The 25,050-nt window shown below is 43.3% G+C and overlaps 3 protein-coding genes across 20 annotated transcripts in view; 2 read left to right on the top strand and 1 right to left on the bottom strand.

Moving 5' to 3' along the window:
• Nucleotides 1-1,153: 1,153 nt before the first annotated feature.
• Nucleotides 1,154-6,167, top strand: vstm5 (V-set and transmembrane domain containing 5). Of its 2 annotated transcripts, XM_079481556.1 has the most exons (5): nt 1,154-1,463; nt 1,810-1,973; nt 3,586-3,912; nt 4,790-4,933; nt 5,667-6,134. In XM_079481556.1, the coding sequence occupies exons 2-5, from the start codon at nt 1,838-1,840 to the stop codon at nt 5,696-5,698; spliced, it is 639 nt and encodes a 212-aa protein (XP_079337682.1). In that variant the 5' UTR covers nt 1,154-1,463; nt 1,810-1,837; the 3' UTR covers nt 5,699-6,134. The 2 variants fall into 2 exon arrangements, with proteins under 2 accessions (XP_079337682.1, XP_079337683.1); XM_079481557.1 differs by lacking the exon at nt 1,810-1,973 and having other exon boundaries at nt 5,667-6,167.
• On the bottom strand, nt 6,065-12,264 carry med17 (mediator complex subunit 17). Of its 4 annotated transcripts, none has more exons than XM_079481553.1 (13): nt 12,084-12,225; nt 11,368-11,623; nt 11,118-11,281; nt 10,316-10,535; nt 10,094-10,230; nt 9,947-10,028; nt 8,977-9,129; nt 8,756-8,886; nt 8,485-8,669; nt 8,133-8,270; nt 7,173-7,290; nt 6,932-7,091; nt 6,065-6,789 (listed from the first exon to the last, which is right to left on the bottom strand). In XM_079481553.1, the coding sequence occupies exons 2-13, from the start codon at nt 11,600-11,602 to the stop codon at nt 6,581-6,583; spliced, it is 1,932 nt and encodes a 643-aa protein (XP_079337679.1). In that variant the 5' UTR covers nt 11,603-11,623; nt 12,084-12,225; the 3' UTR covers nt 6,065-6,580. The 4 variants fall into 4 exon arrangements, with proteins under 4 accessions (XP_079337679.1, XP_079337680.1, XP_079337678.1 ...); XM_079481554.1 differs by having other exon boundaries at nt 6,066-6,789; nt 12,181-12,264; XM_079481552.1 differs by having other exon boundaries at nt 6,066-6,789; nt 11,368-11,620; nt 12,084-12,155.
• The window catches only part of cep295 (centrosomal protein 295), a 25,694-nt gene continuing 12,254 nt past the window's right edge, over nt 11,611-25,050 (top strand). For 7 of the 14 annotated variants that reach the window (XM_079481544.1, XM_079481538.1, XM_079481547.1 and 4 more), the window contains exons 1-19: nt 11,611-11,827; nt 12,843-12,967; nt 13,184-13,384; nt 13,689-13,813; nt 15,582-15,675; nt 15,757-15,870; nt 16,584-16,724; nt 16,942-17,125; nt 17,933-18,061; nt 18,156-18,365; nt 18,456-18,568; nt 18,774-18,944; nt 19,033-19,100; nt 19,387-19,588; nt 19,801-20,136; nt 20,435-20,561; nt 20,636-20,794; nt 21,136-21,267; nt 21,539-21,567. In XM_079481544.1, coding sequence (XP_079337670.1) covers nt 11,737-11,827; nt 12,843-12,967; nt 13,184-13,384; nt 13,689-13,813; nt 15,582-15,675; nt 15,757-15,870; nt 16,584-16,724; nt 16,942-17,125; nt 17,933-18,061; nt 18,156-18,365; nt 18,456-18,568; nt 18,774-18,944; nt 19,033-19,100; nt 19,387-19,588; nt 19,801-20,136; nt 20,435-20,561; nt 20,636-20,794; nt 21,136-21,267; nt 21,539-21,567 — 2,751 coding nt within the window. In that variant the 5' untranslated portion in view covers nt 11,611-11,736. Of the gene's footprint in view, nt 11,828-11,891; nt 12,968-13,183; nt 13,385-13,688; nt 13,814-15,581; nt 15,676-15,756; nt 15,871-16,583; nt 16,725-16,941; nt 17,126-17,932; nt 18,062-18,155; nt 18,366-18,455; nt 18,569-18,773; nt 18,945-19,032; nt 19,101-19,386; nt 19,589-19,800; nt 20,137-20,434; nt 20,562-20,635; nt 20,795-21,135; nt 21,268-21,538; nt 21,568-25,050 lie in introns of those variants that run through there. The other 7 variants (XM_079481549.1, XM_079481542.1, XM_079481551.1 and 4 more) reach the window with 7 other exon arrangements.

The following is a 25,050-nucleotide window of genomic DNA, read 5'->3' as shown; positions in this document are numbered from 1 at the left end:
CCAATGGAGTTTTGGGTTCCTCCCCACCGTTTGCACACTGTTTTGCACTGTTTACCTGGCCGGGGGGGCTGCTAGAATTTGATACTTTTATTTAATTAACACTGTATATAGGAATTTATAGTCTGTCTGATATTTGACCTGTGTTTTGACTTGCATAACCTTATATGCTTTGCTTATAGTCAATATGTTTTCTTGTACAGCTAGACCCCCTCATATGATTGTGTGTGTTTGTGTCTGTAAGTGACCTGCAAAGGACTCATCATCTATAAAGGTTGTACCCTGCCTGTGACCCAAGATAGGTTCCAACCCTCTGCTGACCTTTTATAGGTTAAGTGTGTTTAGAAAATGCATGAATTGATGGATGTATAGAATGAAATCATTTGATACAAATGTTGCAGTGCCTGAATTATTTGTGTGTAACTTTAACTTACAATTCTTTGACATTTTATGTTAAAGTATAACAAACCATGCTTTAAAGGATGAATGAGGCATTTATATAGAGCTTTATTGTGTATTGCTGTACACACAAAGCACTTTACAATCATATGAGGGGGGTCTCTCCTCAACCACCACCAGTGTGCAGCATACACCATTTATCATTAATGTATAATTGTGAAATCGTAAACAATGTATTAGGGCAGTTTTGCACTACTTTGGGCAGTTAAGAGATCCAGTTGTGTTAGATAAACATCACAGGTCACTAAAGACCCAATGTATAAAACAACGATTGGGGAGAGCACGTAAGAACAGCTGTGCGAGAGCCACTAGGTGAATCATGTATCATATCTGTTCGAGAGTTCACTTGAAAAAAAACCAGAAAGAACAAAGAAAGATCAAACCTGGGTCCTGACATTGTGATCTATTTGAATCAATGGTATGTATTTCTTACGGCGTATCTTTGGAATGCTGAAGACATTGTTTGCATTTATTTCTGATGCTGCAAGTAAAAATCAATATTCATTCGTTCAAAGCATTTTGACATAATCGGGGAAAGAGCAACTGGTTGGTAGTCGCTCAACATTTCGAGAACTACTAAAACGCAGTGCACATAGGGGAAATATAGCGCAGTTCACAATAGCTTAGGATACCATTCCGCACAGATCCGTGTGTGTGTGTGTGTGTGTGTGTGTGTGTGTGTGTGTGTTGTTTGCTCAGTCACAGGCAGCCTGTTGAACCAGTCTGATCGGTATCGGCCTGCACACTTGACTGAACAGATCAGAGAGACAGGAGAAAAGATTGACGCAGTAAAGGAATGAAGGAGAAAACGGCTCAACATATAAACAGTGTATCATGAGGAAACATTCTGCACTCAGAAGCCAGGGGTGAAAGTCTAGAGAGAGCTGTGCGGGCGATCACATGTTACGTGTGTGTGGAAATACATGGAGGAGGGATTCTAATGAAGACTCAGTGGATCTCACAGAACACTCATATACTGCTCTTTGTCTTCTGTCTCTGCCAGTACAGTAAGTGTGTGTTTGTGTGTTGCTTCGGGTTTGGGAGGACCAGTTAACAGTTCCCATGGGGCCAATGTCTTTATAACTATAACCATTATAACTATTAGCCTATAGAAAGATAAATATTAAACAACAGGATATTTACCTACCTGGAGCAGTAATGGCATTTCATTGGTTCAAAAGTGGAAACCAGTATGCGTTGGTGATGTCATGTTTGACATATTTACGTACAACGTACAATGATTCCTTCATTTACAATTTCCTGTTCCGCACTCACTTGACTAACAATCTACTTCTCTTTGTACATAATAATAAAAATAAAGTAATAATAATCTTCTTTGTTTGTCTTTCCTAGCTTCATCTCTAGTCCTAGATAACTACTAATGTTGAGCTGTCGAAATGATAAATGCCCTCTCGCCGCATCTGCAAAAATAATATATGTACATGCAAATGTAAACAACTTGTCAACTGAAGAGCCTTCAATTTATTCAAATCAACAGCTTGAACAAAGACTGCCACGTATGTAACTTACAGTTATTGAATTCTGAAGGGACAGTTTCATGACTACATGACTCGCCAAACCTGTTTTCAAACGGATGGTTTTCAAAAATTAATTTTTTAAATGCACCACTTTTTCAGATGCACAAAGAAAAAGCTTTCAGTTTCCCATCCTCTCTTGCCACAAACTGACAGCACTGGAATACACACAGAATTTCTTAAGCATCGGCTACTGCCACATCGCAACATAAGATTGGAATGAGCATTTATTTATTTATATTAAATATTTCTTATCACTTTTGCCTGTCATATTTCACTGACAGTCATTTCACTGCATGTAATTCACAAATAAGGCAAAATGCTATAATAGTCAATGTAGTGGAGATATCATCGTGTTATGCCGTGTCTACACTGGATGTGACGTGACATGAAATACCATTAACAAGGATTAATAAACGCAGAAAACTAAAATGTTCATTGATAGCAAATGTTAGTTGATGCATTTACTAATAGCACCTTTTTGTAAAGTGTTCCCTTGGTTATTAAGTGTTTAATATCGTTACATTACTTTTAGGCAGTTACCGTGCATTCAGCTATTTTAAAGACTGGAATAACAACGCACATAAGCAATACTGCTCAATAAACACCGTATCAGTCACAGCCAGGCTTTACTCAAATGTTTTGTGTCAGTAAATTGAGAAAACTGTGCTGCAGTAACACTCGCAACTGCTCGCAAGCAGATTCAGCCAAAAGGAAGCAGCGATACACCACTTGGCCTTAAGGGATATTGGAAGTGTGATAATAGTCTATTGAGATGGATGATAACAGAACCAGCCTGTGAAATAATATCAGTCTCATATCAGCTGATAGACTTGTTCCTGCTATCAAAGAAGGTAATTATTAACTGATTGAAAATGATTTAAGCCTGCAAAGTAATGCATACCGCATGTCTTGGTTCCGGCACATTGTAAAAAACACCATACATGTTTGTTTACCTCCACCATTAAAGGGATGGTAAATTCTGCCATGTCCTCATTTCGTTCCAAGACCTTCTTCAACAAAACACAAAATATTATGTTTTGAAGAAAGTTAGTTACCAACTAACCCTGGCCCCAGTATTGGCTTTGAGTTTCACTTTCCTGCAGAGTTCACCTCCAGCCCTGATCAAACACCACTGAACAAACTAATCATGGTCTTCAGGAATAGGTGTGCCACCAAGTCTGCCAAGGCTGATTGTTTTTGCTGTAGAAAGGATAACATATACGCCAATGATGGAAATGATTGGATGGAGTAGCTTTCCTTTAGCTCAGTGGTTAGAGCATGGTGTGTGCAACGCCAAGGTCATGGTTCGATCCAAGGGATTGCACATAGTCAGAAACAAATGTATAGTGCAATGTAATGTTTGGATAAAAGCATCTGCCAAAGGCATAAATGCAAAAAATAAGAAAACTCCTTTGACAACCACATAGCACTGGAATGGTAACCACCCTCAACGGTAATAAGCTAGTTTAAAAAACAGGCAAATAGGCTTTCACTCAAAATTTAAGAGAACCTCCCGTTTTCATATTTGGTCCAAGTTGGCAGTTTTTTTACAGCTTAACCACACTCATTAAAACTCTCTATCTCTCTGAAGCTCAGGCCATTACTGTTCAAGTCCAGAAGGACGCCGTAACCGCACCAGTACAGGGAACTGTGTTTTTCTCCGTGGACATAAAATACATTGGCATTCCAACAATCAGATGGATGTTCAGCGGCACAAGCAAGCAGCGAAGGATTGCGGCCTGGATACCCGGTGGCTCTGTCAATATCACACAACTCTATGAGGGAAGAGTTGAAACTTATCCTAATGGCTCCCTCACCATATCCCACCTACAGCTCCAAGACTCTGGTTATTACATCATCACCGTGACAGAGCCTTCTGGAAACAGCAAAGATGCAGGTGTGCTACTGAACGTAACAGGTGAGAATAATACCGAATATTTGTCTTATTTCTATATTCAGCGTCACATTAAACATGAGTAAATGAGCTGTCCATTGATGTGTGCTTTGTTAGGATGGGACAATCTTTGGAAGAGATAAAAAATCTTAATATTGAGAAAATTATTGGATGAATTTAATTTCAAAACATCCGTCATCCGTGAACGTGATACATGTTACGCATGTATTTTACTATACACACAAATGCCTGATGATTTGAATCCGTGAAATTTTGATTTTTATTAACATGAGATGATTTGTACAAATAGAGACAGATTTTTGAAATGTGTTCACGGGTGACTGCGCATGCATTTGTTAATAGTTTTGAGATGAAATTCATTGTTAATCAGAGGCGCTGTAGCGGGCCGAAAGAAGAAACAGGGTTGTTTTAACACTCTCTATTGGCTTACTCCATTTATGACATTGTGTAGAGAAGAGGAACCTGAAAACTAAAATTCTAAGCTTTACTTACATACTAAACTTGAGTGGGTAATTCTCAAAAAGCAGACAGCAGCGTGTGAAGTTTGTAGGTGTGTTTCTGGCCATTTCTGTGCGCGATTTTGCTGCCTCTACTCACAAAAATCTAGTTTTTACAAAATCTTCATAGAACATGATCTTTATATTTATAATATAATTTTGACCAATACAATGTATTTTTGGCTATTGCTACAAATATACCTGTGTGACTTATGACTGGTTTTGTGGTCCAGCTTCACATTTCACAGTTCTACTATGGGGGTTGAGGAGGTCGTGAAAATAAATGTAAAAAATGAAGTTTAGAAAATAATTATACTTGTACCTTCAAAAATAAGATCACATCTTTCGTGTCGCATTAAATAAAGTATGTATGTGTGTTTCAGAGGTGCTCTATGAGGATATACAGTATTTGGTTGTGTTTGTCATTGTGTTGGGAACACTGGCTGCATTTCTCATGCTGTGCATCTGGCTCCTGAATAAACTAAACCGCTACATAAAGGCCTGGACTCTAAGACGACACTTACCAGGTAGCCTACACACACAGACAACAGTGGACAGTGTTATGGAAAACTGTGTGACTTGACACAGCAAGCTTTGTCCATTAAAAAGGAGAGTGGGCCCAACACTGAATCATAAGGCACCCCAGTGGTTAGCTGGACATATCTGCCTGTGTTGGGGTAAAACTCTAGCCTGGTCCAACAGTATGGATTAGAGTACTCCACTGTATTAAAGACAGCAGACCGGTCTGGTCCAGCAGAATGAGGATGGACGTTTTGCAGTAAGCACTTACCGGTCTGCATTTGCTTGCAAAAGCCCCTTTGTATGTTTAGTTATACCAAAAGAAATCTCTGCTGTAGATTTTAAATAAAAAAACACCAGGTCAGGTTTGTCATAGCTGTAATCTTAGTCTGGTGTATGGAAAAACATAGACTGAGATGATGTTCGTACCCTGATCAATGGGCTGTGATTATACATGACACATCACTGACATAAATGCGCTTCCACAACTACCTTGGCATCTACACACTTAGATATGGATCCACGCATTGTAATAAACATGCTTTAAATATTTCTCGCAGTATCTTTAAAGTCACTATAAGTCACATCACATCAGGTTAATAACAATTAGTTACAATGTCGCTGATGTCAAAACTGTAGCATATGTGGACAAAGAAGGTCAGGTCTGTTTGTAAATTACATCTTTTCCATTTCTAGATGAGCCATTCCTTGACCATTGTTTATTTTGTATTTTACACACAGAGCACAATGAAACAGAACTACAGCCACTTTGAGCAGCGCAGGCATCTCTCACATACTGAGGGAGAGGATCAATCAGACCTGCACGTCTCTCTGAATGCAGATGGAAACTTACCTCAGTGGGCCCAGGAACTGCATTTACACTAGCCCCTAGCCCACATAGGTTTGATTGAGGTTTAATTGAAAACTAAAATTGAACGCTGAAAACCAAATGTTGCCAAATGAATGATTCCTTGGAATATCATTTGGCGACGGCACACAGAGCAAACATTTGAAATCTCCTTGAAATTCTGTCCACCGCTTGTGTTGAGATTTATTAAACATGATTACTCTACCAGACCTTGTCGGGAGTTCTTGGATGTACTGCAATTGTTAGCTAAAGTTTTGACAACGGCACAGGTACCAGAAACCATTTCATTTATTGTACAGAGTCGAAACAATACACAGTTGAAAATATAAATGTTTTATTTTAAAGTAATTGACCAAAGTAGTTTTTTTCCTTACAAAAAAATGACAAAAGGTTAGTTCAGTCATCATTTTACTCAAATTGATCAAAACCTGTATGAATTTACATATTTTGCTAAACACAAAGATAGTTGGAAGAATGTTTGTAACCAAACGGCTCCGGAGCACACCCATAGTAGAAAATAAATACTACTATGGGAGTCAATCTGTCCCCTCAGAAGTGTTTGGTTTCCCACATTCTTCAAATAAATGTATGAAGGTTTGGAACAATTTGAGGGTGATAAAATGATCACAGAATTTGGGGTGAACTAACCCTTTGAAGAAGTTGACGTCACGTTCATCTCACTTTACTCAGCATTGGCAGTGCTGGAACGAATATGAGCAACTTTCTCATACGAATCCAATGACTTAAATGAAGACCAGTTGACAGGGAACGTGTTATTCTACAGTCTCTACGAACACTGTGTCAGTGCCGCCATCAGCAGCTCCATTTTATAAACAAAGTTTCGTCCTTCCATTCTGCCCCAGTGTACTTCTTTATAAGGACCCCTCAAGTGACTCCATTTAGCTTCCTGCACCACGTCACTCTTGGGCAGCTCTTTAGTCTGACTGCGAGGAAATTGAACCAGGACCTTACAGCCGCTCTCTGGACCATTCCGCACTGCAGACAGGAACATAACTTTTCAGTGAATGAAAGAATCGTGAGAAAAACATAACATTTTGCAAAAACAAAACATAACATTTTATAAAAAAACGAACATTTGGTACAGGTACCAGACCTGCAGATTTGTTTGTGCATGCACCTGAAATTGCGTATTCTCCACTGGGAGATGCGACTGTGATGGCAGACGCGTTCCCAACACTCTCAATGGGCCCGAGCCCCACGTGATTACTGAAACTCAACACGTGCCAACCCATGACTTTGGCCAGCTGCTGCACGGCATGCACCTGATGCTGCGACATCTGCAGAAACACACGCACAACGCAAGTGTCAACTAGAAGCCATGCATTTTGTTGACAGCAGGAGACATGTGTGAGCGTGACCTGTGAAAGCAGGAAGTCCTGGAGCTCCTGCTCCTGGTGCGACAGTGTGATGACGCGACCGTCTCTGTGCACTACTCGGATCTGCTCCACTCCAATGTTCAGCTGCAACTGAATGGACCTGAAGACGAGGAGGAATAGTCCGGGTTTGAGGATCCAAACAAGCTCAGCGCAGAAGCTGCTTTATAATTTTGTTTTCAGTATTACATTTTTCACTGTTTGTTGAATAAGACATAAGAATGTTGTGGGTCCTGTTATTCCAATGACTAACAATGATGCTCTTTCACCTTGGATTAAAGGAATAGTTCAGCTTCACAATCGAAACTTCTGTCATCATTTACTCACCCTGTTGTCATTTTAGACCTATGTGATTGTCTTTCTACTGCACAAAACAAAAGAAGATATTTTGAAGAATGGTGGTAACCAAAGGACACAAAACCAATTCAAGTCAATGGGACCAACGGTTTTCTGTTACCAACATTCTTCAAAATATCTTCTTTTGTGTGGTTTTGTGCAGAAGAAAGTCATACAGGTTTAAAATGACAAGAGGGTGTGTAAATAATGAGAGAATTGACCGCTCTAAAGCCTTTTTTAGGAATAGAAATGAAAATATTTAAGCAGAAGAAATCAAAAACAACAAGGCAGGCATATGTGCTAACATAACATCGACATTTGGGAAATTAGTAGAGGAAGAAATAAATCTTGGGCCCACACTGCTTTATTTGCATTACAATTTTTTCTTTGTTGTATAAACATGGCTGCTAAGTTAGGGCTGTGTCTGAACAACTATTCTCACTGACCAGAAGTCTACTTAAGACAATCTTACTTTCCATATTTCAATTAGCCCAATCTACCTTTTATGTCACTGACTTGAAGTAGTCGTGACCAGTCTTGAAGAAAAATGTAGGTGACTAACTTGTAAGACTGGTCTAAGCTGTTTATGTAACCGGCCCCGGGTCTTACTTGCAGATCTGCTCGTATCCTTGAGAGGTGATGAGAACTTTCACGCTGGATTCATACACATCATTAATGTTCGACCAATGAGCCTGAATCTGAGGATCCTCTATGCGACTTGCCAGACTGTCAATGGTACGTGCCGTCCTAAGAATGAAAGATTAAGAGCACAACTTCTTTTTCATGATTCACAATGTTGATGATGTCATTAAGCAGACCATGTTAGATAAATGCCTGATTATTTGAGCCTTTGTCCATCACATTTTAGTGTGGATGGTTTGAAAACAGTGTTGCGTTTTAATAAAAGCTCCTGAACACATCTGTGTGTGTGTGTGTGTGTGTGTGTGTGCGAATACTCTACCTGCTTCTCAGGAAGATGTGCTTGGCCTGTTTGATAATCTTCTCCAGAAGTCCTTCTGTCTGCTGCCAGGAAGTGATCTCTGCTTTATCATACCCCATGGGTCCAGCCAGCCGCAAGCGTTTGTGACCGAACGGAGCGCTGGCAGGATGAGGCATCGTCACCGAGCTTAGCGTCTGCTTGTGAAACTACAACCCCACATACAGAGGAACATGTTCGTCACTGCAGTGTTATGACATCATGGGTGAGAACATGACCCTGTGTGGACACGTACCTCTCGTATGAGCTGGTGAAGGTTGTGTTCTAACAAATACAGATGGTCGTCTGGTTTAGTCCTGTCTGGTGATGTTCTCTGGCTCTTCTTCTCTCCAGCGGAGTGGCAGAGAGAGATAGACAGCTGGAGACCTGAAGAGACAACAAACATGACTAGATCATACCATTTTGATTCATTTTATTTCAACTCCTTTTAAATGGAGAAAATCAGCTTGTAAATACCAGGGAAAGGATGCGAGATGATCTGATTTTTGACGACGATGTGAGGGATCGGTGATTTGATCTGAACGGCTTCGCGTGAGAGCTGAGCAAAAATCTCTTTACACAGCAAGACGTTCTGAGCCGCTTCCAGCCTTAAGTGCCACATCTGAGAACCTTAGAGGAAAAAACATCATCAACGACGACATCTTTACAGCCTGCCATGAATCCAGGAACACTCCACCTGACTGTGCTTCAACACTGAAAAGACAGCTCAACTTATAAAAAAAAAAACTTTGAGATAATGATACTGTATACAAAATAAAGAACTTCTCATTATAACCGCAAAGACGCCGGTGTAAAATGTGAAACTGCAATGCAGACTTAATGTTACCGTACGATTGTGTGGACGCCAATAGTTATACTTCCGGCTATCTATATAGTTATCGTTTTTGATGTGAACGTGCCCTTGAAGCCACAATATGTAAATTTGGAGCGCTAGATGGTCCACTTTCAAAACAACAACAAAGAGGGAAGCTAAATGACGTTATGTAGCAGAGTGGAATTATGGGATTTGTCGTTTTCACCATCTAGAGGCGTATGGAGATCACCAATCATGTTCATGGACGAGGTAATGAATGAATTAGTTTGCAAGAAACGTGGGATGTAATGCTTTCGTGTGCTGTATACGGTGGTTATACAGATGCTGTAAATAATAAATAATAATATCTAATATCAGCAGTCTCCCGGTGAGCAAGCCAACACGGCCCTGTGGCGAGGAACCCAAACTCCAATGACAAATATATGTAGGAAAAAAAGTTCATCGTTTAAACTGTTTAGGTCTAATTTTGTCATCGGCTGTTTTTATACAGCCCACTCCCACTATTTCCTCAATCGCAATTTCCGGTTCACGTGGACTTTAAAGCTGGCATACGGATGTATGAACCCAAGCATTCAGTCATTTGCCTTCCCAGTGAAAAACTGTCGAGTTTACCTGGTTTGGCTTTGGGTGGTCTCCGGAAGAGATTCACTGTGCCAAGGTCTCCTATATCAGGGGACTGCTTCTGAATGGATACCTGCAGAGACGGGGCAAACACTTAACACCTTCATTTACTTGACATCATAGGTTCTAGACTTTTACCTTGATATAAGCGGAGCCCTCCAGGTCACTGGGGATCTGCACAGAAAGCGGACAATAATCCTCGGGAATCTTCTTATCCAGGTCGATGTCTGTGTTCTTTATCACCTCAAACGTGCCGTGATGGGGAAACAGGGACCCTGCGTGCGATTCGGCATGCCATTAGAACAGAGCGTCATCACACTTCGATTTTCATGAAACCAAGATCACAGACACAAACAGTACCAGCGCTGCGGTAGCTGAGATCTCCAAGTATCTTGTCTCCAACTTTGCGCAGCTTCCACTGCGAGCGCAGCCGCAGCAGCTCTGAGTTAAAGTCTCTCTGTCTGCGCTGCTCCTGGTTCTCGGCCAGTGACTTGGTCAGTTTCTCGGCACCTTTGAGAAGCAGCTGAGCTGCAGTGGCCAAAGATCTTTTCTTACTGATCAGCTGGAAAACCTGGGGGCTCTGTGCAAAACACACACAGTGGAATCACAAACAGCATTCTCAACAAGAGCGATACATCAGCCGACAGTCTACTTTGTGATTACTGACCAAAAGCCTAAATCATTTCAATCGGCCATCACATTGTCTCGTGCGCAGTATCCGACAGCCAGCAAATGACCAATAATCATTCACATGTTTATGTGAAATTGAATTGCATCATCTGTTCTCATAGCAGATCACAGTTCCGGCTCTAACAGTGTCTAAATAAACAAGCAACCGAAGTCCCGCTTGTAAACTTTTCGTATGTGACGCCTGTAACCATAGTGACGGATGCAAATATAGACCACTTTGGATGGTCCAGAAGAACTTACTGTTTCAGTTACACAAAGGTTCGAACAAAATCAACACAACATGTACGATCGAATTGAATTATTCATGTAAGAAGTGCAGTGTAAATCCATTGCAAATGATTGTGCTTCTGTGTTAATCAAACTAGCGAGCTTTGTGAGACCACACCACACGTATTCAAGTGAACAGGTTCAAACTTTCTCTTTCGCAGTCATGTGTCTGACACTGTACAGAAAAGGTCCGTGAGTCAGTAACCTTGGCAGCAGAGGGGTCCTGGGACACCGGGTCGAGTGCCATATATTTCTTCTCTTTGACAACACTCAGCACATCGTGCAGCACACACATCTCCGTCAGTGCGCTCCGCAGGTTATTCCTCACGGAGTCCCAGGGCCACAGCGACGGCTGAAACTTCACTGTACCTGTCAGCAGAGAGCCGGGTCAGTAGTTCAAGTCTTTGCAAAGTAAAAGACTCAAGAGCATGGAATGAACGAATATTTAAGCATACCCTCATCCTCTTCCGCCTCACGTGAGCTCCATTCGTCCCTGTTCTCCCGGTCGGGGCGTTCCTCGTCCGAATCGGAGCTCTGGCCAAAGTCGATCCTCTGCGCGAGTTTAGCCAGGTTCTGAGACATGGACAGCGGAGGCACGTACGTCTCCATCCCATCCAGAGAGACCTCTTGAACCTGCCGCTCGCACGACGACTCGATGCTCACACGGACCGCTGGGCCGCCCGACATCATGCTGAAGACGCACCGGGTCTGCTAGGGTGAAAGCAACCTAAACGTTAGCCGTTGCGAGTTTAGAAACAACCCCCAGTTAAACAGCTTATTTTGACCTGTGTGTTCCTCTGCAGGCGGTGGTTTAGAGAACCAGGATGGTCAGATCAAGACGACACACTACGTTAGGTCGTGAAACTATAATGCCCGAAATGACAGCGCTTAGGGCGACGTTAACTGCTCGACTGGGTAACCCCTTTACAATGTTTTAAAACAATGAACGTGGATGTCATGTCAGTATGGCTGCCTAAGTATAGGTTTCGACACTAGGGTGTCCATGTAGTCTGCCTACTAGGTAATGAGACGCAGACAGACACAGCCATTGATTCAAACATGCTAATCGCGCTTTCTGCACCTTTCTGTTTGTGCACCGACAAAGCTGTAACGCACAGTGTATCGTTCAGAAAGAATGTGTACGGTATACAATGTTGCGAGCTGTACTTACATTTATGAGCGTGTTTTCTTTCCTACTTTGTTTATTTGTTTGTGGTGCAGCTCCGAGCTAAATGACTGCTGCTAACTGTAACCGAACGAGAGCTTACCAAATCTCGCGAGGACGTACCGAGTCATCATCGATGACCTCCACTGGGCATGCGCGCTGAAATACCGTAACCTTTGTGTCACGCTGAAAACAGTTGATTCAATTGTTTTTATTATTGTAGGTTATGTTTATCTCTCTGAAACATGTTTAAAACACTATGATGCAATCTCCAGTGTCCGCGTCAAATGTTATATTGTAACTCGCTTTCTGTATATATGGAATAAGAAAATGTAATCGTGCCTGAACTATAATTGAAACTGATCTGTGTACAAAGGTTATTTATTTGTTAAAAGAGGTGAATAGTACAAAAGCGAAATATTTCTATTCTTTGTTGATGTAATTTTGGTTCACATTTATTTCCTTCCTTCTTTTATTGTTATTTGTATTTATCTAGGAATCTATGGTGTACGATTCACTACAGATTGTTGTTTTTAATCATAAATCATAATAAATGATTTAAAAAAAAGAGGAGGTGACGCGGTGGATGGTTTAAATACAGGAAGTGACGCAACCGCGGCAGGTTAAAAAAACCCGTTTGTTGACATGGAGCCGGTTAAACAAAGCTCTCGTAACAACGTTAGTGACTTTCAACTGTAACACCGCGATGCTTGTCACGTGTCGAGCTCGGTGAAGTGTAACGCTCGTCTCCCCGATGTGTGAAAGAGGTGATGTTCGAAGACATGAGGAGGAAATCCAGTCAAGTGAGTCGGCTGCGGCTCAGTCCCAATGAAGAAGCCCAGCTGGTGAAGGAAGAGCTGGACAGGAGGAGGAAACTCCGATTACAACAGGTCACTTTTACCTTCACTCGCTAATGAAAAACCTTCTGATCTTCCGCTCTTGTCTTGACGCGGTATTTAAAAGAACACGTTCCTCATCATTGGCTCACGCTATCTATCCGTCTAATTCAAATGTGAACCGGTATTGTTTCTTTTCTGCCTCTGGTTGAATATAACACTACGTGACGTAATGTCTGCATCACGAGCGTGCTGTGTTTGCGGTGCCAGGTGCGTGAGCAGGAGCGTAACATCGCTCAGCGGGTGCGCACGCAGGTGCGGGAGAGGCGAGAAACACACGTGCAGATCCTTGCAGACGCGCTGCAGCGGGAATGGCAGCAGGAGCGGACCGACAAACTACAGCGCCTAGCCGCAACCCACGAGGAGAGCCTGCGGTCGGTCGGCCACGCCCACCGCAGCGCACGGGAGAATGTGAGTAGAGAACCGACCAGATGTGCATCAGGGGTTGTCGCCCAAAATGATTCGGAAGCTCCATTCACAATGTATTTAGTTGCGTTTCTTTTCTGGCCTGGGGGTTAGAGCGTTGCGCTTGTGATACGAGGGTTGCTGGTTCTAATCTCAGTGTCAGCAGGTCATGACTGAAGTGCCCTTGAGCAAGACACCTTACCCCTGATCGCTCTGCAGTAATGTGCCACTGTATAAAACTAATTGTAAATCGCTTTGGATAAAAGCATCTGCCAAATGAATAAATGTAAATGTTTGTGCTTGTACGTAGGAGTCTGATTTGGAGGCGGGGGCTCGGAGGAGCACGGAGAGGCTGGAGCGTGCGGCAGACAGACACCGGCAGGCGCTCCGAGAACTCACGGCCCGCAGACACGAGGAGGAGGAGCAGCGCCTTCGGTCTGTACATATACACGCGTACACCAGCTTCAGCTCACTCGATTATCTTTCAGTGAAAGCAGTGATCGAATGTGAAAACGCTAATAAAGTAATGACACGAATGAATCACACACAGGACTGGCCCAAGCCTTCACAGGACCCTCAGCTGAATTCTATTTGGGGTCCCCCTGTGCCCAATAGTTTTGCTAATAATCAAACATGGACAATAGTCCAATTGTGTATTGGGCCAATACAATCGACTCTTGTCAATGTTTGCTTATTTGCACGCACACTTTAAACCTAACACACTCAAGTCTATTGTGAGTTGTACCTGTCTTTGGGATGTCATAAAAACTAAAACACATAAACCTTGCATTACACGTGTTTTGTGATTGTCAAAACATTTGATTTTCATTACTTCCAATTTTAGGGGAACTGTCCCTTTAATTTTTAGCACAGACCATACAAAACGTGTGGGATTTATTGTGCAATGCTTGTTCTATTTGCAAACATCATTTTTATTTTGTATTTACCGCAAACCTATAAACACCCTTTTGAAGCCACACATCCCTTGAGGATGATTGAATCTTATTTTAGTGTATATACATATTTCTCAATATGCACACAATTATTCTTAACCTAATCCCAAATACGATGCTAAATCGACAGATAACTAAATTACACGAATCAAGTATATTACATGTTTTTCATCAAAATTAGCATGTTCCCGTTTGCATCTGTGGATTCTGTTGGATGCTCAACATTTCAATCGTTTAACACTAAAATCATTCAATATTTGACAACGGGTTAGTCACTTACAGTCATGTATTGCACAGCACTCTTTCAACTACAAAACGTCTTGCTGAACTACCCTGAAGATCGGACAGTAGCTCCCACCTCACTGATTTTGTTATTGCAATGATGTGTTTAGTAGGTAAATAAACACATTTTGGCACACACAAGATAAAAAATAGTGGGTATGACCCTACATGAGAAAATGGATGCGTGTCGTGAATATATCTAAAAAAAAGCTGTAATTTAATGTGCTCTTGGGGGCTTTAATACCGCTTTGTTTGCTTAAAGCAGGGGTCCCAAACTCATTTCAGGAGGGCCGGTGTCCTTCAGAGTTTAGCTCCAACCTACCTCAACACACCTGCCCGCAAAGTTTGTGCCATGTCTAGTAAGATCTTGATTAGCTGCTTCAGGTGTTTAAGTGGGGTTGGAGCTAAACTCTGCAGGACACCGGCCCTCCAGGACCGAACCTGGGAACCACTGGCTTAAAGGGATACTTCACCAAAAATGATAAATCTGTCATCACTTTGTCACCTTCCAGTGGTTCCAAATCTGTATAAATGTCTTCGTTCTGATGAACACAGAGAGAGATTGTGGCGAGCAGGGTGGGACGAGAACAGTGAGGTAACGGCTCCCTTTTGTTGCTCGTCTCTTATGCTTCCAGAGTTCCTCTGTGAGAGATGCGAGACTGGTGCACGCGCAGCTTGTGTTGTGTTCCCTCGCGGCTCTCATCCCGCCCTGCTCACCACAGAGCTATTTGGAAGAATGCTTATAACCAGACAGATTTTGCCCCACATTGACTACCATAGCAGGAAAAATTACATTATACTTTATCTGTTCTGTTGAACACAAAAAGAGATTTTGAAAAATGGTGGACAGCAAACTGTTCTGGGGCACTTTTGACTACCATTTTTCCAATGGACAATCATGTTTTCTGAAGGTGTATTGCAGTGTTTTATGCAGTAATGTTGAAATTGTAAATATTGGGGCTTGACAGGCACATTGAAGCTCGGAAGAAAGCTCTTCTAGAGGAGAGGAAGAGAGCACTAAGAGTGGCCAGTCTGCCGCCGCCTCCTGCAAACCCTGTGGAGGTACAGCACTGATCTATTCACCATGTTGTTAATGTTTTCTGTGGCCGTTACGATGTAATATGAGTGTGTTTGCTGCATCAGAGCATTGGGACGAAGGTGTGTCTTCCGCTCAAGTCAGCACCCGCAGAACGCTTTTCTGTCACTCACCATCACATACCAGAAACAGCCGTGGACGGAGAGACAGGAACCGAGCAGGTCTGTACATCAGTGATCTGCACATTGCACTTTTTAATCTAATGTCAGTGTTCCTGTAAATCTGTGGCTTCGACCAGAACAGCCACTGACTATTTAAACATGGCACAATAGGAACGTCTCGTTCAGAAATGTAATTCAAAAAGCTGCTTTTCAGCATTGGGCCATAAGAATGTTACCAGTGCCCACTCATGTGTTACAATGGTAAAGGACTTTAAAAAAAGAAATGAATTACAATACCACTTGAAATGCGTAAACCATGAATAACTCATGTTCTCAACCTTTTTGACTCCAACACTGTACTCGATAATATTCAATGAAACTCAACATTTCTGCCAAATAAAACATTTTAGAGCTTGACATTAACTGGAAACCTGTTATAATACACGTAATTATTATTTAAATGTATTTTAGTGCTCATTTTGTTTTCATTTTAAATAATTGGTCCTCTTGAGCGCGCCTTGGACGTCTGGTGGGACCCTCTTGTGGGCCACGGCCCCCCTGTAGAGAACTACTGGTTCAGGCAATTTTACAACTCAAGTAACATGTTTACTCGTATCAAAACATTGTGAACACAACGTGCTTTTATGTTGATTTTGACAGTTTTACACATCAGCAGCGTGTCACAGATTCTGTATGTGGAGATCAGGTTGTTTTGTACATTAAGGATGCAGCAATGTTAAATCCTTGTGCAAATTCATTGTGTTGTTTCACAGATGGATGCTCGACAGGCAGCAGAGGAGGAGGTGCAGCGTTGGGAGGAGGTACAGCGAGATGAAGCTTGCGCTAGGCTTGAGAAACTGGAGAAGGCGCGACTTCGAGGAAACCACGCTCTTAAAAAAGAACAGGACACACAGGTAGAGCCTCGCTTGCGGAGGATATCCGAGATACCTTTTTCCCCGTAGAAAATGATTACTGGTACAAACATGGACATTTATTCATAAATGTAACTTTTTAATCCACCACAGTAGCACAACAGTATTGTGGGATATCATGAGCAAATATTGCCCTCATCTGACATGTCTTGCTGCAGCTGGCGGGAGTGTAATGACCCTGTTGTCTGTGTTTGTACAGAACCGCACACGGCTGCTGTGTGAACTGGAGCGCCTGCATCAGGCTGATTTACTGCGCCGCAGACAGGCAGTGAACCGCATCCCTGCGCAGATCTTTCAGCCTCTCTACAGACAGGAAGAGCTCCGAGACGAGCAGCAGCGAGATCTCGAGATTGCCTTTCACGACATGTACACAAAAGAGTGTGGTACGTGCTTTAATTCAATCGAATTAGTCCAGAGTATAGAACAAAGTGGGAATGATAGAATACATGGGCCCCCTTAAGCAGGCCAACACCTGACTGCTAATGCCAACACAAACGTCCAGTTAATGAAATGTTGGGTTCTGTCGTCGCAGAAGCTTCACTAAGGTCCAGTAGTACTGCAAGACACCTGGATGTTTCTGTGACAGAAACATAATCTTTCAACAAAACGATAAAAATTCCTGTAAACTTGAAGTTGCGATTATTTTACCTTCCAAGGGAAACGTAATTTCAAATGTGAATATGTTTTGCCCGTGGCTTTTTTTTTCACTGCGATTTCATTTGGATTTTGAAAGGGAACTGGGAACAGACTGACAGTTGAAAGGGAGGAGTTAACAGATGCCCCGCCCTAGCCGTCTAACTTGCACCATTTGAGATGGATAGTCACTATAGGACAGAAGTGCGTTTTCAGATTTTAAATGAATTTAGTGAGAGCGCATGAATATAAAAAAAATGATAAACTAATTACAATAAACACTGCAATATTACATGGAAAAATAAGCATTGTAATTTTTTATTTCACTGGGACTTAAATGTGCTGGTCCAACATCACTAAAACACAAAGATCTGCATCATTTAATAAAGAAATGGCAGTTTGTGATGAACCACCAACCTACCATAGTACAAGTATGATTAGTACAGTTTACACTAGATCAGGAAAAGCTTTTAATTTGTTTATTAACAAATTTGAACATTTCTGAAATTCAGTTGATGACACTAGTGATGCGGAGCGCTTTTCCCCCGTTTCCTTAGAGGTCCGAGGTGACCTGGTGCTTCAGCTGGTGCCTGAACCTCTGCCATCTGCTGGTAGACCAAATGAGGACCTGGATGTGACCCTTGACCCTGACAGGGAGGAGCATTATACTGGCACAGAGACACCGGGTGAGCGACCGGTCTGAGATCACTTCTTGTGACATGACCTGCGTTGAGAGAAATTTCCAGTCTGGAGCTGAGCAACGCTTTCATCTTCCTGCAGAATCGTCTGGACCTTCAGGAGACCCTGATAGACGAGCTCTGAGACGACTGCTCGACCGCATCAGAGATGGAAGAGATCGGGCACACCAGGGACAGAGCACGGCTGTGGAAGCTGAAGGAGATGATGTTACAGATGGTTCCATTATTGAAACGGGAACTTTAGGCAGCCAGGAAGGAGAGCATGCAGGCGGCGTAACCGAAAACGAGGCGGGTACGTTCCGTTTCCCTCACTCTGTCAAAACTCTTTCAGAACAAACTTGTTTGACAAGCTAGTGGATTTGTCTATTCGTTGTCTTCTCAGTTTCTGAGGTCAGTGATGAACCAGTAGAAGCAGGAATGATTCCCCTGACCGAGCACGTGATGCCCTTGTCTGCAGAGAGCGAGAAGCGAGAACGCGTTGACCATCCAACAGATGTAAGTGAGCTCAAAAACACATCTTAAAGGAATGGTTCCCCCCAAAGATTTCTCATTTATTCCCCCTCGTGTGTGTTTGTGACTCTTCTGTGGAACAAAAAAGAAGATCTTTTGAGAACTGTGCTCTTGGGCCTCCATTGTATGTCCAGTCAAAGTGAGGTCACGTTGTTTGGTTATCAGCTTTTAATTCTCTGTGTTATTACAGGAGGTGGCGCTCTTGAGACAACAGCATGAGCAACTTGTATTACTGGAAGAACTGGAAGAGAAACGACGACAGCTCGAGTGGCACTTAAATGAGGCTCAGCAGGAGAGACAGAGGCTGGAAGATGCTTCACAGGTGCATTCTGGGATTGAAGAGGTCAGACCTCTTCCCGAGGTGTGCATAACCGCTTAAACTGTCAGTCATGAGTGTGATATTTCAGTTCTTGTCATCTGAACTTGCTTTTCTTTGTTGTTTAATGAAGGTTACAGCGGGGGACACACACACTCGGAGGCTCCATCAGTACCAACAGCGTCTCCTGGAACAGAACAGGTCTGTATGGGACGTCTTTGTGGTCTGTAATTAATACAAATGAAGATCAACTTACTGAATTCAGTTTGATAATGTTAATAGAAGCTCTGTTTTTTTATTTCCAAGATGACCCTTCCTGGGTAGTTAAAAAGATCTAATTTGACTCACTTTCTAGGCATCGTTTCAGTTGGTCCGCAGCTGTGGACATCAAATCAAGTCCCTCTTATTTTGAAACAAGACGTTACCCTTGCGTTTTTTGGCACTGTGTGACATTGTTAACATAAAGATGTTTTTGCTTTTCAAACAGGCATCATAAAAAGTGTGTTGAGGATGCCCGACGGCGATTAGAGGAGTATCAACATACTCTGAAATTACGTCATGCCATCGGTATCAGCAGAGCAGCACAAACACTACAGCCGTCTTCTGTTTGCCCTCCACATCCGCCCAACATCAGGTCATCTGTTCACCCGTCATTGGTCGAAAGAGATGCTATCCAAACTCAGGCACAGGTCTGACATCAATCAGAGACATTTTGAGATATACCGTGTAAAAAATGCTTTGGTTTGTGTTGTTTAATAGCAAATGCATACATATGCATGTCAAGTCCAGCCAGCTTTATTTATAAAGCGCTTTTTAAAATTTTCATTGTTACAAAGCAGCTGTACAAGAAAACATTGACATGTCTGTGATATTAATGTTTCGATTATGTGTTTGTTTTCAGCAGGCTTTCATCAGCCCGACAGAACCTGCCTCATTTGATGTTATTATTAACCCATCAGTCCTCCAGTCTGGAGTCTCTGTACGGTGGTCTGAAGAAAGGAGTTGTGAAGAGACGTCTCATGATGCTCGTGTAGAAGAACAGCCCAGAGTCTGTGTTTCTGACCGTGAGCAGGCTCCTCTTCCTCCTCCCTCTGTGGTTCTAGAGCTTCTGCTCAGCAGGCAGCATCGAGCTGCACATACAGAGGTCTGTGACACGTCGATGTCGTCCTTTAATGCTGCCAATGAAGTCCACACATCAGCACGGACCGAGAAGGGGGCGGTGCCAGCCAGAAAACACGTAAGACAGCCAACAAGACAATTGCATTTGTTTGCATGCTGTGAAATCGATTAACGGAAACAATTTTTTTTGAATTTCTGAATTTAGACTGCGATAACAAGCTCAACTGCTAGATGTTGATGTACCATACGGTTTCTTTAACTGCGATCAAACTGCTGGACCAAAATTCAACAAATCGTTTATATCAAATATTATAGAATTAAATAATTTATAAATGATCTAAAATATAAATAGTTATAATATTAGACACTAGGTCTATATAACTCATCTTTGATACTAACAGTTCTTTGTGCTTAAGGATCGCTGGATGAGCTCTGCAGACGAGTTCACTCTTATGAACACACTGCTGAAAGCAATTGAGGAGTCCAGCAGCCACGCCGAACCCCCCTGCCAGATGCCATCTCTTCCGCTGCCGGTCTCAAACGGTACAGGATTCACTACACGGGACGTTCATAGTCAGACACGAGCTGACGCCGCTGATATTTGTTTGACCTTGTAGAATTCGCAGATGAGCAGCAGGTCCCAATCATACGAGGGAAAGTGAAGCCACCGGTGTCCCGTCCATCTGCCCGTCTGGCTTTCTTACAGCACATGGAGGCACATGAACTCAGTGCCATACAGGAGGTGGACACTCCTGTCAACATCAGCCTTGATGCAGGTACACAACACATCACAACTAATGCCGTTAGGTCATCATGTGACGCTCGGTGCTCCACGTTTGATAAATAAAACCTTTTTGTGGGCAATTCTCTGAATGAACATCAAACCCCATTAGTGTTTGCTGCCAAGCAAGCATGTTTCACAGACAGTTTCCAGAAGATCTGACCCGAACTCGGCATTGGCTGAATAAGCATATTTCAACGTTTTGTCCAGTGATAAAAATGTCTTGATTTTCACCACAGGGGCTCTTTAAAGTGTTTCTTTCCCATGGTTTTTGTGTAGAGAAACATAGCACAAGCTGCTGTTTTGAGATCTTTTTTATGTGATTGGTTCTTACAGAGGTCAGCGAGTCGTGCAGCGCGTCTCTGCCTGCTGTTGTTTCTGATAGCAGTGTGAGTGAGAAGTCACAGGTCACAGGCAGACTCAGCCGGATGTCCTGGAGAGAAGCTCTTCTCATCCACTCAAACACAAGTAAGAGACGCATTTTTTAATAGCAGATACATCGTAATCTGTGTGCAATACACTGACACGCATCAAACAATCCTTTAAACTCTTCAAGTTTCAATGATGGATTTTATTTGTGATTGATGAATTAATAAGATAACTGCTGGTGCACAGTTTTTCATTGCAAAACTGTTTTGTGATGTCATTATTATGGATCCTATTTTGACAGCATTAAATGTTACTGCATCTGTGCTTTGTGTTAGCAACTTTTTTCTTTTTGTCCTGTTGACCAACCCAGGTGCATCCAGCATTAACCAGCAGCCAGAGGTAAGACTCCTTGAACCCGAACTGACCCACTGACCTGTCTAACCTACAGTTGGTGTAAAGCTCTTCTGAGATACACTGGTGATGGATCAGTGATGAAAACTAACCAATTTGAGTGTATTGCCACTAGCAACACCTGTGATAATGCGTGAGAAGCTGTGTGCATGCGTGTGTGTGCCTCAGCGACGATGAGTGTTTGGTGCCGGAAGTGCATGTTAAACTAGGATGCTGTTAAATAAAGGTGTTTGCGTGCGTGCTTGTGCTTGTGTTTGCGTGTGTGTGTTTGCGTGTGCGTGCTTGTGCTTGTGTTTGCGTGTGTGTGTGCCTAAGCAATGATGAAAGTGTTTACATCCTGAAGTGCATGCTAAACTAGCGTGCAGGTAAATGAAGGTTTCTACACTTGAACTGAGCTCAGGTGATGAGCATGATTGTGGTTTTCAGGGCGTGCGTGCGCGTGTGTTTGCGTGTGTGTGCGTGCGTGTGTGTGTGTGTTTGCGTGCATGTGTTTGTGTGTGCCTAAGCAATGATGAAAGTGTTTACATCCTGAAGTGCATGCTAAACTAGTGTGCAGATAAATGAAGGTCCCTACACTTGAACTGAGCTCAGGTGATGAGGATGATTGTGGTTTTCAGGGCGCGCTTGTGTGTTTGCGTGCGTGTGTTTGCGTGCGTGTGTTTGCGTGCGTGTGTTTGCGTGCGTGTGTTTGCGTGCGTGTGTTTGTGTGTGCCTAAGCAATGATGAAAGTGTTTACATCCTGAAGTGCATGCTAAACTAGTGTGCAGATAAATGAAGATTTCTACACTTGAACTGAGCTCAGGTGATGAGGATGATTGTGGTTTTCAGGGCGCGCGTGTGTGTTTGCGTGCGTGTGTGTTTGCGTGCGTGTGTTTGCGTGCGTGTGTGTGTGCCTAAGCAATGATGAAAGTGTTTACATCCTGAAGTGCATGCTAAAATAGCGTGCAGATAAATGAAGGTTTCTACACTTGAACTGAGCTCAGGTGATGAGGATGATTGTGGTTTTCAGGGCGTGCGTGCGCGTGTGTTTGCGTGTGCGTGCGTGTGTTTGCGTGCGTGCGTGTGTGTGTTTGCGTGTGCGTGCGTGTGTGTGTTTGCGTGCGTGTGTGTGCCTAAGCAATGATGAAAGTGTTTACATCCTGAAGTGCATGCTAAACTAGCGTGCAGATAAATGAAGGTTTCTACACTTGAACTGAGCTCAGGTGATGAGGATGATTGTCGTTTTCAGGGCGCGCGTGTTTGTTTGCGTGCGTGTGTTTGCGTGCGTGTGTTTGCGTGCGTGTGTGTGTGCCTAAGCAATGATGAAAGTGTTTACATCCTGAAGTGCATGCTAAACTAGCGTGCAGATAAATGAAGGTTTCTACACTTGAACTGAGCTCAGGTGATGAGGATGATTGTGGTTTTCAGGGCGTGCGTGCGCGTGTGTTTGCGTGTGTGTGTGTGCGTGTGCGTGCGTGTGCCTAAGCAATGATGAAAGTGTTTACATCCTGAAGTGCATGCTAAACTAGCGTGCAGATAAATGAAGGTTTCTACACTTGAACTGAGCTCAGGTGATGAGGATGATTGTGGTTTTCAGGGCGCGCGTGTGTGTTTGCGTGTGTGTGTTTGCGTGTGTGTGTTTGCGTGCGTGCGTGTTTGCGTGTGTGTGCGTGCGTGTTTGCGTGCGTGTGTTTGCGTGCGTGTGTGTGTGCCTAAGCAATGATGAAAGTGTTTACATTCTGAAGTGCATGCTAAACTAGCGTGCAGATAAATGAAGGTTTCTACACTTGAACTGAGCTCAGGTGATGAGGATGATTGTGGTTTTCAGGGCGCGCGTGTGTGTTTGCGTGTGCGTGCGTGTGTGTGTTTGCGTGTGTGTGTTTGCGTGTGTGTGTGTGCGTGCGTGTTTGCGTGTGTGTGTTTGCGTGCGTGCATTTGTGTGTGCCTAAGCAATGATGAAAGTGTTTAAATCCTGAAGTGCATGCTAAACTAGTGTGCAGATAAATGAAGATTTCTACACTTGAACTGAGCTCAGGTGATGAGCATGATTGTGGTTTTCAGGGCGCGCGTGTGTGTTTGCGTGTGCGTGCGTGTGTTTGCGTGCGTGCGTGCGTGCGTGTGTGTGTTTGCGTGTTTGCGTGTGTGCGTGTGTGTGTGTACCTAAGCAATGATGAAAGTGTTTACATTCTGAAGTGCATGCTAAACTAGCGTGCAGATAAATGAAGGTTTCTACACTTGAACTGAGCTCAGGTGATGAGGATGATTGTGGTTTTCAGGGCGTGCGTGCGCGTGTGTTTGCGTGTGTGTGTGTGCGTGTGCGTGCGTGTGCCTAAGCAATGATGAAAGTGTTTACATCCTGAAGTGCATGCTAAACTAGCGTGCAGATAAATGAAGGTTTCTACACTTGAACTGAGCTCAGGTGATGAGGATGATTGTGGTTTTCAGGGCGCGCGTGTGTGTTTGCGTGTGTGTGTTTGCGTGTGTGTGTTTGCGTGTGTGTGTTTGCGTGCGTGCGTGTTTGCGTGTGTGTGCGTGCGTGTTTGCGTGCGTGTGTTTGCGTGCGTGTGTGTGTGCCTAAGCAATGATGAAAGTGTTTACATCCTGAAGTGCATGCTAAACTAGCGTGCAGATAAATGAAGGTTTCTACACTTGAACTGAGCTCAGGTGATGAGGATGATTGTGGTTTTCAGGGCGCGCGTGTGTGTTTGCGTGTGCGTGCGTGTGTGTGTTTGCGTGTGTGTGTTTGCGTGTGTGTGTGTGCGTGCGTGTTTGCGTGTGTGTGTTTGCGTGCGTGCATTTGTGTGTGCCTAAGCAATGATGAAAGTGTTTAAATCCTGAAGTGCATGCTAAACTAGTGTGCAGATAAATGAAGATTTCTACACTTGAACTGAGCTCAGGTGATGAGCATGATTGTGGTTTTCAGGGCGCGCGTGTGTGTTTGCGTGTGCGTGCGTGTGTTTGCGTGCGTGCGTGCGTGCGTGTGTGTGTTTGCGTGTGCGTGCGTGTGTGTGTTTGCGTGTGCGTGCTTGTGCTTGTGTTTGCGTGTGTGTGTGCCTAAGCAATGATGAAAGTGTTTACATCCTGAAGTGCATGCTAAACTAGCGTGCAGATAAATGAAGGTTTCTACACTTGAACTGAGCTCAGGTGATGAGGATGATTGTGGTTTTCAGGGCGTGCGTGCGTGCGTGTGTGTGTTTGCGTTTGTGCGTGCGTGTGTTTGCGTTTGTGCGTGCGTGTGTTTGTGTGTGTGTGTGTGTGTGTTTGCGTGTGTGTGTGTGTTTGCGTGTGTGTGTTTGCGTGTTTGCGTGTGTGCGTGTGTGTGTGTACCTAAGCAATGATGAAAGTGTTTACATTCTGAAGTGCATGCTAAACTAGTGTGCAGATAAATGAAGGTCCCTACACTTGAACTGCGCTCAAGTGATGAGGATGATGGTGGTTTTCAGGGCGTGTGCGTGTTTGCGTGTGTGTGTTTGCGTGCATGTGTTTGTGTGT

Source organism: Barbatula barbatula (genome assembly GCF_947034865.1).
Source record: "Barbatula barbatula genome assembly, chromosome: 19".
Taxonomy (NCBI): domain Eukaryota; kingdom Metazoa; phylum Chordata; class Actinopteri; order Cypriniformes; family Nemacheilidae; genus Barbatula; species Barbatula barbatula.
Note: the sequence above shows the minus strand (reverse complement) of the source record. Positions and strands in the feature narration are given on the sequence as shown.